At 42.4% G+C, this 14,614-nt stretch overlaps 1 protein-coding gene across 2 annotated transcripts in view; it reads left to right on the top strand.

The window, feature by feature from the left end:
- MMEL1 (membrane metalloendopeptidase like 1) overlaps nt 1-14,614 on the top strand; it is a 742,661-nt gene that overhangs the window by 603,785 nt on the left and 124,262 nt on the right. For both annotated transcript variants that reach the window (XM_073561692.1, XM_073561691.1), the window contains exon 8: nt 7,103-7,168. In XM_073561692.1, the coding sequence (XP_073417793.1) occupies nt 7,103-7,168 (66 nt within the window). The remainder of the gene's footprint in view (nt 1-7,102; nt 7,169-14,614) is intronic.

The following is a 14,614-nucleotide window of genomic DNA, read 5'->3' as shown; positions in this document are numbered from 1 at the left end:
TTTCACGCATCCGTTCATTCCTCACCCAAGAATCTGCAAAAACCCTAGTCCATGCCCTCATCATCTCTCGCCTTGACTACTGCAACCTCATGCTCTGCGGCCTCCCCTCAAACACTCTCGCACCCCTCCAATCTATTCTAAACTCTGCTGCCCGACTAATCCACCTGTCCCCCCGCTATTCCCCAGCTTCTCCCCTCTGTCAATCCCTTCACTGGCTCCCAATTGCCCAGAGACTCCATTACAAAACCCTAACCATGACATACAAAGCCATCCACAACTTGTCTCCTCCATACATCTGTGACCTCGTCTCTCGGTACTTTCCTGCACGCAACCTCCGATCCTCACAAGATCTCCTTCTCTACTCCCCTCTTATCTCCTCTTCCCACAATCGCATACAAGATTTCTCTCGCGCATCACCCCTACTCTGGAACTCTCTACCACAACATATCAGACTCTCACCTACCATCGAAACCTTCAAAAAGAGCCTGAAGACCCACCTCTTCCGACAAGCCTATAACCTGCAGTAACCACCGATCGACCAAACCGCTGCACGACCAGCTCTACCCTCGCCTACTGTATTATCACCCATCCCTTGAAGATTGTGAGCCCTCGCGGGCAGGGTCCTCTCTCCTCCTGTACCAGTTATGACTTGTATTGTTTAAGATTATTGTACTTGTTTTTATGTATACCCCCCTCACATGTAAAGCGCCATGGAATAAATGGCGCTATAACAATAAATAATAATAATAATAATACATACATACTACATACATACTACATACATGCTACATGCTACATACATACTACATATATACTACATGCATGCTACATACATACTACATATATACTACATGCATGCTACATACATACTGCATGCTACATGCATGCTACATACATACTACATACATACTACATGCTACATACATACCACATATATACTACATACATACAATACATTCATACAATACATACATAGACATACAGTACATATAACAGAGTAACATACTTACCAATACTTGTCACATTGTTCCCCGAAGCCATTGTCTTTTCCGGAATAAATATTAACATAACAAACCACAAAAATACTCACCCACGATCCGAAGCAGTCCACGAGTGTGTCCCACGACGATCTTGGGTAGAGAACGGCAGCATCAGATGATGCTGCCGTTCTCTACGGGCTGCAGGAATCCAATGACGGAAGGTAGGTATCCTTCCGCACTGTATTCCTCCGCCACTTAAAAAAAAAAAAGTCCCTAGTCTCACTTTATGCCATTGCTGCGTGGGAAATTCCCACACAGCAATGGCATAAAGTGAGACTAGGGACTTTTTTTTTTTTTAAGTGGCGGAGGAATACAGTGCGGAAGGATACCTACCTTCCGTCATTGGATTCCTACAGCCCGTAGAGAACGGCAGCATCAGCTGATGCTGCAGTTCTCTACCCAAGATCGTCGTGGGACACACTCGTGGACTGCTTCGGATCGTGGGTGAGTATTTTTGTGGTTTGTTATGTTAATATTTATTCCGGAAAAGACAATGGCTTCGGGGAACAATGTGACAAGTATTGGTAAGTATGTTACTCTATGTTATATGTACTGTATGTCTATGTATGTATTGTATGAATGTATTGTATGTATGTAGTATATATGTGGTATGTATGTAGCATGTAGTATGTATGTAGTATGTATGTAGCATGCATGTAGCATGCAGTATGTATGTAGCATGCATGTAGTATATATGTAGTATGTATGTGGTATGTATGTAGCATGTAGTATGTATGTAGCATGCATGTAGTATGTATGTAGTATGTATGTAGCATGCATGTAGTATATATGTAGTATGTATGTAGCATGTAGTATGTAGCATGCATGTAGTATATATGTAGTATGTATGTAGCATGTAGTATGTATGTAGCATGCATGTAGTATATATGTAGTATGTATGTAGCATGTAGTATGTATGTAGCATGCATGTAGTATATATGTAGTATGTATGTAGCATGTAGTATGTATGTAGCATGCATGTAGTATATATGTAGTATGTATGTAGCATGTAGTATGTATGTAGCATGCATGTAGTATATATGTAGTATGTATGTAGCATGTAGTATGTATGTAGCATGCATGTAGTATATATGTAGTATGTATGTAGCATGTAGTATATATGTAGTATGTATGTAGCATGTAGTATTTATGTAGCATGCATGTAGTATATATGTAGTATGTATGTAGCATGTAGTATGTATGTAGCATGCATGTAGTATATATGTAGTATGTATGTAGCATGTAGTATGTATGTAGCATGCATGTAGTATATATGTAGTATGTATGTAGCATGTAGTATGTATGTAGCATGCATGTAGTATATATGTAGTATGTAGCATGTAGTATGTATGTAGCATGCATGTAGTATGTATGTAGCATGCATGTAGTATGTATGTGGTATGTATGTAGCATGTAGTATGTATGTAGCATGCGTGTAGTATATATTTGTTATGTATGTAGCATGTAGCATGCATGTAGCATGCATGTAGTATGTATGTAGCATGTAGTATGTATGTGGTATGTATGTAGCATGCATGTAGTATGTATGTAGTATATATGTGGTATGTATGTAGCATGTAGTATGTATGTAGCATGCAGTATGTATGTAGCATGCATGTAGTATGTATGTAGTATATATGTAGTATTTATGTTGCATGTAGTATTTATGTAGTATGAATGTAGCATGTATGTAGTATGTAGTATGAATGTTGCATGTATGTAGTATGCATGTTGTATGTATGTAGCATGTATGTAGCATGTAATTTTTTTTTTTTTTTTTACATTCAACACATTAGCCGGATGATGGGACTACTACTGTCCCATCATTGGCTAATGTGTCAATCACTGTCCTGGTAGCAGGCATCGCCCGATGGGACTTGTAGTCCCATCGGACGATGCCTGCACAGACCCCCGAAGCCTGCACAGACCACCGGCAGGCCGGCACAGCCCCCCGGCAGGCCGGCACAGCCCCCCGGCAGGCCGGCACAGCCCCCCGGAGCCTGCACAGCCCCCCCGGCAGGCCGGCACAGCCCCCCGGCAGGCCGGCACAGCCCACCGGAGCCTGCACAGACCCCCTGGCAGGCCGGCACAGCCCCCCGAAAGGCCCGTACAGACCCCAGAGAGGCTGTACAAGGCAAAAACAGGGTTTTTCTTATTCCGATACCGGAAGTCCCATAGACTTGAATGGGACTTCCGGTATCGGAATCGGTGATACCGATACTTTTTTTAAAGATCGGCCGATCCATTCCGATCCGATACTTTGAAGTATCGGACGGTATCGCTCAACTCTAGTGGTGAGTTCTCCTTCAATAGAAGTCTTCAAACAGAGACTGGACAGACATCTGTCTGGGATGATTTAGTGAATCCTGCTTTGAGCAGAGGGTTGGACCAGATGGCCCAGGAGTTCCCTTCCAACTCTACGATTCGATGATTCTATGATTGCTAACTTGTATGGCAGGCAGCGTGAGCCTATAGAACGGGCACTGACCTTTTCACTGTCAGCCCCGGGCTCTTGGTCTGCTGCCGTGCCTTTAGTTGTTCAGTGTGGGCAAGGAACTTGCAATCCCTTGCACTCCAGATTCAGCTGTCAGGGCGTACAGCTCCTGCCAAGCCAAGGACTCTGGCATCCCTTTTTATCAGCGCTTCGCTCTGGGGTCAGCTATATGCAATTTTAGTTCCCCAGAGCCCCTTGTCTCTGCTCCTGTCCCTTCCATCTCCTCAGACCAACTCCAACTGTCTTGTCATGAGCTCCAACTGCTCCTGTTTCCATGACAACTCTCTTGTTTACTCTCTCAGCTGTCTTCTTACTGACTCACTAACCCCACCTGCTGGCCAGAATTTATAAGGAAGCTCCCCTTTCTAGCCTGCAGCAGGAATTGTCATGTACACTGTGTTACCTGGCATGGGGACCCCCCTGCTGCCTCCAGGCATGGCATCAGCCCTTAGAGGGAGGGAATGTCACTATGGCAACCAAACTCTGGGGTGCCACAAAGCTACTTGAGAAAATGCCAATAGTGTGCAAAGCTGTCATCAGAGTAAAATGGGGAACTTTGATAAATCTAAGGTGTAACACATTCTGATTTGTTTCATGTGTTTCTTTAGTCTTTGTTTCAAAATGTGATCCTTATGGTTTTGCTTCCTCCAGTCTGACTCTGCAATGTACACATTCCAATAAGAACAAGAAAAACTATAGCCTGAACAAGCGAGTCCAAACCTTTGCCTTCTATTGTATGTACCTGTGAAAAAACTTAAATGATAATATATTTTTAAGTTGTAACAGAGCACATGTTGTCTATCTTTTTAATTGCAAAGAGTATAACAAATAATACATACAATAGGAAGCAACACGAGAAAGCCTCCAAACAATCATTATCAGAGTTATCCGGACATTTCTTGGAAATATGTTTTAGCGTTTTATCCAAATTTAAAGTAATTGGGTTGGAAATAGGTAATAGGCTAAATAGAGATGTGTTTGGTGGTGTACTTTACCAGTCAGAAAAGCAGGTTGGATTTTTTACATGGACTCACATGCACCATCAAATTTAAATTTCAGAACTGACCTAATGTAACTATATTGAATGGGGATTTGTTAGCTATTATCATATCATGAAATATATAATGTATTAATTCAGCACATGTATTATAATTGTTCTCTTGCTTTATATTTTTAACTCCCTTTAACAATTTGACCCTTTCCTCTTTGCTCACAAATGGTATAGAAACAGTTTGCTACTAATTGACATTAGCCTATGATTAAGAACCTCAGAGGTTCGAAAACCATCACCAGACATGTTAACCTTGTTTCCCCCCTGTTTTTTGCACTGTGATGGTTTTTCACTATGGATTGTAACTATTTTTCACAATAAAGATGTTCATTATTAGCCGTTCCTGGGATAGCGGGATAACAATTCATCAACAATACATTACTGACTTGGAAACCAGCTGGGATTCATTATTCATGAGATTTACTGGATCCACGAACCAAGGAGACCTTAGCTAAGCTGATAAGTTGGTCACTTTTTTATATTGTTAGTCAGTCATCTATTCTTCTTCTCCATGCACTTATTTTAGAAATTTACATAAAAAATGTACTTTATGGAATTTTAAGAAATATGCAACTTTTTAAAAACTTTTTTGTATTATCCAAGGAATTTTCCATCATTAAAATAATTCACTCAGTAAAGACTTCATTTAAGAATTTTCATAATACAAAAAAACCCTTTGAAGATTTTTAATAACCCTAGAAAATATGAGTTTAACTGTCTCATCATGTTTTCAAAGCGGAGATGCACCTTCTCCTAACTGACTCCTAATTGACTTGTGTAGTTGACAGGTTTATAGTTGTGGGCCCGTGATACCGAACTCATCCCCAACAAGATAATGTCCAGCTCTCCAGCCTTTGCACATATATCTGTACAAAATCATGTAAATAGTGGAACGGAGCTTATGGATTCTAGAATACTTTACTGCTGCAACAAACATCACTAGAACTTTTTAAGCATTGCCATATGCAGAGAGAAATAATTGTATTTATGACAATGTACCAAGTCTGGAAAAAACATAAGACACAAAAGGAATTCTGGTAATAGAGAGAGTCCAGCATCACCGGTTGTCACAGTAAAAACAAATAATCCATTTATTTCTTAAGTGCACGATTCTTAAAAAAATCTTGATGTGTCTCCCAAAGGCAACGCATTTCCAAAAGGTCTATAGAAAGAACATGTGTTCGAAACGCGTCACCTTTGAGACACATGGAGGTGTTTTTACGTGTGTCCCACTTATGAAATAATAGGATTTTTTTTCATTTTGCTGGACTCTTTCTATTACCATTACATTGGACAATCAGCTGCTACCGTTCACCCGGAGAACTATAGAGTGCAGTCATGGTGAGCTAGTCTTCTCTTCTATTTTTCACGTCATGGTTTCTGTAATGTCCGAGACCATAATTTTCACCCAAAAATTCTTCAAAATATTTTTTGTTAAATTACAAAAATGTGAGGCATATGACCAATGTACAGAGATGCATAAAATGTACATAGAGTTACTACAGTATCTCATCATGGGCCTTTTTACCAATGAGTGAATCAGCAAATTGTACCAAAAATCTGTTATGAACATCACAGCCTGTATTGTGCCCCTTGTGACTTCTTTCTCCCTTTGCTCATTCTGTCAGCCATGTGAGGATACTTTTTATAGTAGGGAGGGGGCATTTAGCTGGTAGTATACTCATCTGGATATTCCCAATGGAGGAATGCAGCTTAATGTATCCTTTCATAGAGTTATGTGACAATAAGGATGTTCTGTTACAATTTCTAGACAACAACAACCATTGTGAATGTGAGCAAAAAGTGAAAGGTGAAATTAAAATTGCATGATTCAAATTACTTGGCGTCTGAATCATGAAAAGCGAGGCGCTGAGGCACAAGATCAGCCCATCAAACAAGTTCATTTCATATCAAGCAGTATATTCAAGGAGTAGGACAAAGAATTCAGTTTTTGAGTTTTCAAAAAATAGACTCTAGGGCAGTGATTCTCAACTCCAGTTCTGAAGACCCACCAACAGGTCATGTTTTCAGGCTTTCTTTGGTATTGCATAGGTGATAATAGTTGAGCAGGTGATGAAATTATCACCTGTGAAATACTACGGAAATCCTGAAAATTTGACCTATTGGTGGGTCTCGAGGGCTGGTGCTGAGAAACACTGCTCTAGAGGCTCATTTTTATATCTGCATCTAGAACTAGTAGAGCATCCTCGGAGGCTTTGGTGGACTAGTCGAACTCTGGAAGATAAATATAAAAACTGACATTATCACAGACATTATGGCAATGTACCTTTGATTTGCCATAAACCTCTCAGAAGGTAATACTGCTTTACGTTTTGCTGAAGCCCTTTGAGGTCATTGAATCCAACAGTGTGGCCTTTGGACCAGAAAATGTTGCTCACCGCTGCTTTAAACTCTTTAGTAAAGAGAGATGACTATGACTATGACTTTTAGGTGCAATCTAGATTATCATATTATGTACAAAGACCCCTATACTAATAACATATTTGTTTGCTTTAGATCGACCAGCCCAGTCTAGGAATGCCTTCCAGAGATTATTATTTTAACAGTGGAAATTATCAGCGGGTGAGTGGAATATTTTATTTTATAAAAACTATTATATCTATTCTTTGTATTGGTAGAATGATTATCTTTAGAACTTAGTGGAGTTGTCTAGTAAACAAAAAGAAAACCCATAAATTACCTTAAAGAAGTTTCCGGTTGCAGTTTTACTTAAAAATCAAACAAACTCTGCTGTTATGATTGAGTCACCGTAGGAGGCAGACACAAAAATAAAAGCTACATCCAGAAAACCAGAGAAGTTGGCAACTATCAGATTGCAGACCCCTGAACCTATCAACACAACTAGCAGTAGCCGTGGGGGGTTCCTACGATGCCCTAGACCCCTCGATCACAGCCGGAGAGATAAATAGCCTAAAGACAGAAAAGGAAATCTAAACTGCCCCAGAGCAGACCCCAAAGTAAAAGGCAGCCCCCAACATATAATGACGGTAAAGCAAGATGAACAAACACTCACACAGATAGAAAGATAGGCTGAGCAAATGATGGGGCCCAAGCTAACTACACAAAACAGGAAAGGAATGTTGCTGTCTGCAATCTGCCAAAACCCTATCAAAGACATAAGCCAACAAGCTGATATGAAAAAAGACCCTGAAGCAGCTAGGCTTCAAAAACTAAATCAGCACTCAGGTATTTTCAGAAGACAGAGCTAAAGGAATTCAGCACACCCCAGCAGGGAATGGCAGAAATCCAGAAAAACAAGGCAAAACAAAGTCAAAGGACAAATGCAAAAAGCCGAGCAGAAAACTTTAGAAGAGCAGGAATTCAGACTGGTCTCCAAGGATCCCACAGAGAAATCACCCGCAGGGCAGAAGGGCGTCGGCAGCCTTATATCCAGTCATTAACTCCACTCAGCCAGTCATCATCATCAGGCCCAGGTGTTTGATAATCAGGCTCACTACCTTTCTTCACTAGAAGAGGGAGCTCCTCGGGCCTCAGTAGTGAAGGGGAAAATGAACTCACAACAGTACCTCCCCCTTGAGGAGGGGTCACCGAACCCTCAACCACGCCACCAGGGCGATCAGGGTGAGCCCGATGAAAGGCACGCACCAATCTTTTGGCATGAATATCAGAGGCAGAGACCCAGGAATTATCCTCCTGACCATAACCCTTCCACTTAACCAAATACTGGAGTCTCCGTCTAGCCAGACGGGAATCCAGTACTTTCTCTATCTCATATTCCATGTTACCTTCAACCAATACAGGGTCTGGAGGTGCCACCCCGGAACAACAGGTTCAACAAACCTCTTCAACAAAGATTTATGGAACACATTATGGATTTTAAATGTGACAGGAAGAGCCAAACGAAAAGAGACCGGATTAATAATCTCCAAAATCTTGTAAGGTCCAATAAATCTAGGCTTAAACACCATATCACCAACCTTAAACTGGGGACCAATGGTCCTATGTCGGTTGGAAAACCGCTGGGCCTTTTCCTGGGAGAGAGATAACTTATCCACCACTTGGTCCCAGATCTAGTGCATTCTCTCCACCACAGTGTCAACACCTGGGAAGGCAGAGGGCTCCACCTGCCCTGAAGAAAATCGAGGATGAAACCCAAAGTTACAAAAAAAAGGTGACATCAAAGTGGCAGAACTAGCTCTATTATTTAGAGCAAATTCGGCCAAGGGCAAAAATGAAAACCAATCATCCTGATCAGCAGAAATAAAACATCTCAAATATGACTGCAAGGTCTGGTTTATTCTCTCTGTCTGCCCATTGGTCTGAGGGTGAAAAGCAGAGGAGAAGGATAACTGAATTCCCAGCTTGGAACAGAAAGTTCTCCAAAATCTAGACACAAACTGGACTCCTCTGTCAGATACAATGTTCTCAGGAATCCCGTGCAAGCGAACCACCTGTTGTAAAAACAGGAGCACCAACTCAGAGGAAGACGGCAACTTAGGGAGTGGTACAAGATGAACCATCTTAGAGAACCTATCACAAATCACCCAAATAACAGTCATCCTTTGAGAGACAGGCATATCAGAGATGAAATCCATTGAAATATGAGTCCATGGCCTCTTGGGGACAGGCAAAGGCATCAACAACCCACTAGAGCGAGAACACGATTTAGACCGGGAGCACGTCCCACAGGACTGCACAAAATTCCTGACATCACGAGACAAGGAGGGCCACCAAAAAGACCGACTCACCAGATCTCTAGTACCAAAAATACCTGGATGACCAGCCAAAGCAGAGCAATGAACTTCAGACATCACTCTCTTCTTCCACTGGTCAGGAACATACAACTTTCCACTGGGACAACGCTCAGGTTTGTCCTCCTGGAACTCTTCCAGAGCACGTCTCAAATTGGGCGAGATGGCAGAAAGAACTACCCCTTCTCCTAAGATGGTAGCAGGCTTGGTCACCACAGGAGAATCAGCAAAGAAGCTCCTAGAGAGGGCATCTGCCTTGACATTCTTAGTTCCAGGAAGAAAAGAGACCACAAAATCAAAACGTGTAAAAAACAAGGCCCATCTAGCCTGTCTAGGGTTCAAGTGCTTAGCCGACTCTAGGTAAATCAAATTCTTGTGGTCAGTGAGGACCACGACTTGATGCTTAGCTCCCTCCAACCAATGTCTCCACTCCTCAAATGCCCATTTCATGGCCAACAGTTCCCGATTCCCCACATCATAGTTACGTTCAGATGGAGAGAACTTTTGGGAAAAGAAAGCACAGGGATTCATTTTAGATGTTACAGGATCCTTTTGGGACAAAACAGCTCCTGCGCCAATCTCAGAAGCATCCACCTCTACCTGGAACGGAAGTGAGACATCAGGTTGCCGCAAAACTGGGGCGGAGGTGAGTCTTCACTTCAGCTCCTGAAAGGAAGAAACAGCCTCCGGAGACCAATTTAACACATCAGCACCCTTCTTAGTCAAATCAGTCAATGGCTTGGCAATACTAGAAAATTTTGCTATAAATTTCCGATAAAAATTAGCAAAACCCAAAAACTTCTGGAGGGCCTTCAAAGAAGTGGGCTGAACCCAATCGTAAATGGCCTGTACCTTGGCCGGGTCCATTTCAATAGTTGACGGGGACAAAATAAATCCCAAAAAAGAAATCCTCTGTACTCCAAAAAGGCATTTAGATCCTTTGACATACAGGGAATTCTCCCTCAAGATCCGGAACACAGTCCGAATATGTTCCACATGAGAATCCCAATCCTTGGAGAAGATCAAAATATCATCCAGATAGATAATCAAAAATTTATCGACAAAATCCCGGAAAATATCATTCATGAAGCACTGGAAGACAGAAGGGGCATTAGTGAGCCCAAAAGGCATCACCAGGTACTCAAAATGTCCCTCCGGAGTATTAAACGCCGTCTTCCATTCATCCCCATGCTTAATGTGAATAAGATTATACGCCCCCCTGAGGTCAAGCTTGGTAAACCAGCAAGCACCTTTAACTCTGGAGAATAGATCAGAAATCAGGGGTAACGGATACTGATATTTAACAGTAATTTTGTTGAGGGCACGATAATCAATACAAGGTCTTAATGATCCATCCTTTTTGGCTACAAAAAAAAACCCGGCACCTAAGGGTGACGAGGATGGTCTAATATGACCCTTCTCCAACGCCTCCTTAATATAGGATCACATAGCCTCGTGCTCGGGTACAGATAAATTGAAGAGCCAACCCTTGGGAAATTTACACCCCGGGCTCAGTTCAATTGCACAGTCATAACTCCTATGAGGAGGCAGAGACGCAGACTCATTCTCACTAAATACATCATAAAAGTCCGCCAAATAATCGGGAACATCATGCGACTGAGGAGAGGTGGAAAACACCGGAGCCTCACTAAAGGCACACCGACAACCCCAACTCACCACAGACACAGATTTCCAATCCAAAACTGGATTATGAATTTGTAACCAGGGAAACCCCAGAACAATAGTATCATGCAGATTATGCAACACCAAAAATCTGCAATTTTCTTGATGGTCTGGGGCGACCCGCATTACCACCTGGGTCCAAAACTGAGGTTTATTTTTAGCCAAAGGAGTAGCATCAATCCCCCTCAAAGGGATAGGCGTCTGCAAAGGTGTCATCGGAAATCCACAACGTTTAGCAAAATCCAAGTCCATTAGGTTTAGAGCTGCTCCCGAATCCACAAAAGCCTTGGCGGAAAATGTGGACAGGGAGCAGATCAGAGTAATAGCCAGAAGAAACTTAGGTTGAACACCACCAACAGAAAACGTGTGTGCAAAGCGTTTCTCTCGTTTAGGACAGACAGAAATAATATGCGAGGCATCTCCACAGAAAAAACACAACTTATTACGCCTTCTGAACTCCTGACGCTGCTCTCTGGAGAAAACTCTATCACATTGCATAGGTTCAGACATTTGTTCAACAGGTGGCAACACCTCTCGTGCAGCTTTGCGTTCGCGCAAACGCCGATCAACCTGAATGGCTAATGACATAGAATCGTCAAGACCAGAGGGAACAGGAAATCCCACCATAGTATCTTTTACAGCTTCCGACAACCCCTTCCGAAAGAGAGCAGCCAAGGTATTATCATTCCAGGTAGTAAGTACTGCCCACTTTCGGAATTTTTGACAGTACAATTCTGCAGAATCTTGACCCTAATCACATTAGTCAGAATAGGATCATCTGGTTTCAAAGAAAACGCCCAATCCTGGGGATCGCCACGCAGCAAAGAGATGACAATTTTAACCTGCTGCGCAGAGCTCCCTGACGAGTTAGACTTCAAGGCAAAAAATAATTTACAATTATTTTTGAAATTCAAAAATTTAGACGGATCCCCAAAAAATACATCAGGTGTAGGAATCTTTGGTTCAGCAGCATGTGAATGAGCAAGGTAGGCGGAAATTCCCTGCACTTCCGCAGCGATCTGCTCCACACGATCAGACAATTGCTTTATCTCCATTGAGAGAAAAAAAAATTCCCCCTACGGCCTCAGAGATATAGAGGAAAAAATATACACACCTTTTTTTTTTTTTTTTTTTACAATTCTTTCCTGCTATTGAGTACCCTAGGATCTGCGGTATGGCGGGTGATTCTGTTATGATTGAGTCACCGTAGGAGGCAGACACAAAAATAGAAGCTACGTCCAGAAAACCAGAGAAGTTGGCAACTATCAGATTGCAGACCCCTGAACCTATCAACACAACTAGCAGTAGCCGTGGGGGGTTCCTACGATGCCCTAGACCCCTCGATCACAGCCGGAGAGATAAATAGCCTAAAGACAGAAAAGGAAATATAAACTGCCCCAGAGCAGACCCCAAAGTAAAAGGCAGCCCCCAACATATAATGATGGTAAAGCAAGATGAAAAAACACTCACACAGATAGAAAGATAGGCTGAGCAAATGATGGGGCCCAAGCTAACTACACAGAACAGGAAAGGAAGGTTGCTGTCTGCAATCTGCCAAAACCCTATCAAAGACATAAGCCAACAAGCTGATATGAAAAAAGACCCTGAAGCAGCTAGGCTTCAAAAACTAAATCAGCACTCAGGTATTTTCAGAAGACAGAGCTAAAGGAATTCAGCACACCCCAGCAGGGAATGACAGAAATCCAGAAAAACAAGGCAAAACAAAGTCAAAGGACAAATGCAAAAAGCCGAGCAGAAAACTTAGCTTTAGAAGAGCAGGAATTCAGACTGGTCTCCAAGGATCCCACAGAGAAATCACCCGCAGGGCAGAAGGGCATTGGCAGCCTTATATCCAGTCAGTAACTCCACTCAGCCAGTCATCATCATCAGGCCCAGGTGTTTGATAATCAGGCTCACTACCTTTCTTCACCAGAAGAGGGAGCTCCTCGGGCCTCAGTAGTGAAGGGGAAAATGAACTCACAACACTCTGCCTTATTCACTCTTCCCTGGTCTGATTATGAGTCTCAGTTACTGCTCCCTGTGTCTGGTGTAGTCAGCAGCGCTGATGTCTTATCAGCAGCACTGCAGGCAATCAGTGAGCTAAGCGTCTCTGAGCCGCTTGTATCGTCAATGCTGAGCTCAGTTGTTGGCTGCAGAGCTGTGGACATAGTGTCTGCTTTGCAGTCAATTACATACACAAGCGCCATCACTCGCATGGGTGGCACATGTTGATTTCTTGGCTAAAATACATCATGTGGAAGTTACTGCACAGGTGCCTCCCTCAGCAATGATGGCACCTATGGGAGATTTTGGCCAAAGGAGGCAGTGACCTGTCAGTTAAAGACTGGAGGCAGGCGGAAGGGCTGGCAAATACCAAGACAGGCAGGAGAAGAGAAGACCTCGTGCAGCCTCCAGCCCCTCTGCTCTTGCATCTCACTAGTATATAACGTCCAGAGGTAATTACTGACGAACAAGAACATGGATTTTGTCAAAAAAGGGTTTCAATGTAATCGGTATTAAAGCTGCATTATAGCCATGTATTTACTTTACCATCCAAAATCCTGCTGACAGGCCTTCTTTGAAGGAACTTTCCATCCATAATATGGCATATTTCTAGGGTAGGATATTAATTAATGACTAGTAGGGGTCTACACTATGCACATCCTACAGTGATGGGCACATGGTTCTTGGAAAGCACAGTTCCTCCTTTATTAATTGTAGTATTCAACTCCTGGAGGTCATATAGATACTCTATTGAGTACATATAATTTCCTGCTTCAGCTCCTTATCCAGTGAAGCTTACATTTTAATCTTCCTTTCCTGATAAACAAACAATTGCACTCCCTAAATTCTCCTCATAAGGAGCAAATAAGTGATCACCAATGTCAAATCCACATGTTCTTCACAAGACTTATACTGTCCATGTAACAAAGGTTGGGAATTCCATCCTTGACCTGTTATAATCTTGAACTCTTACTTATAAAGGTGTTGGCCTTTTCTTGTAGTAGCTCTTTTTCGTGTTGCAGTTCAGTCTGTTTGTAGGTAAGAAATAGTGAGAATCACAGGATCCTGTGGATAATAAAATCTTTACCCAGTGGGGCTTCCTGTCTGGTGCTATAAATTACTTTATGAGTGGAGCAGACTCCTGATAAAAGCCATATGCAGCATACTGCAGGAAAACGGTTCTTGGGGTGGATTGAACTTTTCCTCTCAAATTGCATGAAAAAAAAAAACTGAATTTCCTATAATGTATTATACTGATGTATTTGTGTAACATGAAAAGTTACATTGTAGGATGTTAGGTGCCAGGAATCTCCCATTGCATGGGATGGATCTCAAGTCTTGTCTGGTGCAGTGGTCTCCCATTCAGGCTTGGCCACTGAAATGACTGTTCAGCACAGACTCAAAACCCAGTGCCTTGCCCAGGATCGTGCTGCATGTGTAGTTACTGCTAGCTTTCCAGCTAAGCCTATTGTGAATACTAGCTTACAAGTGCAGCACTGTGCTCTGGAGGCTAAGTCCAGATTTCACCATACTGAGCAGTTATATAATATGGTGCCTTCCCATTGGTGCTTGGACGTCAGGTGCTCTGGTGATGTGGCAGCTTCAGATT

The sequence above is a fragment of the Dendrobates tinctorius genome, unplaced genomic scaffold (assembly GCF_039654945.1).
Source record: "Dendrobates tinctorius isolate UK_male_01 unplaced genomic scaffold, ASM3965494v1 ptg000326l, whole genome shotgun sequence".
NCBI lineage: Eukaryota > Metazoa > Chordata > Amphibia > Anura > Dendrobatidae > Dendrobates > Dendrobates tinctorius.
The sequence above is the reverse complement of the archived record's forward strand: the minus strand, read 5'-3'. Positions and strand labels throughout refer to the sequence as shown.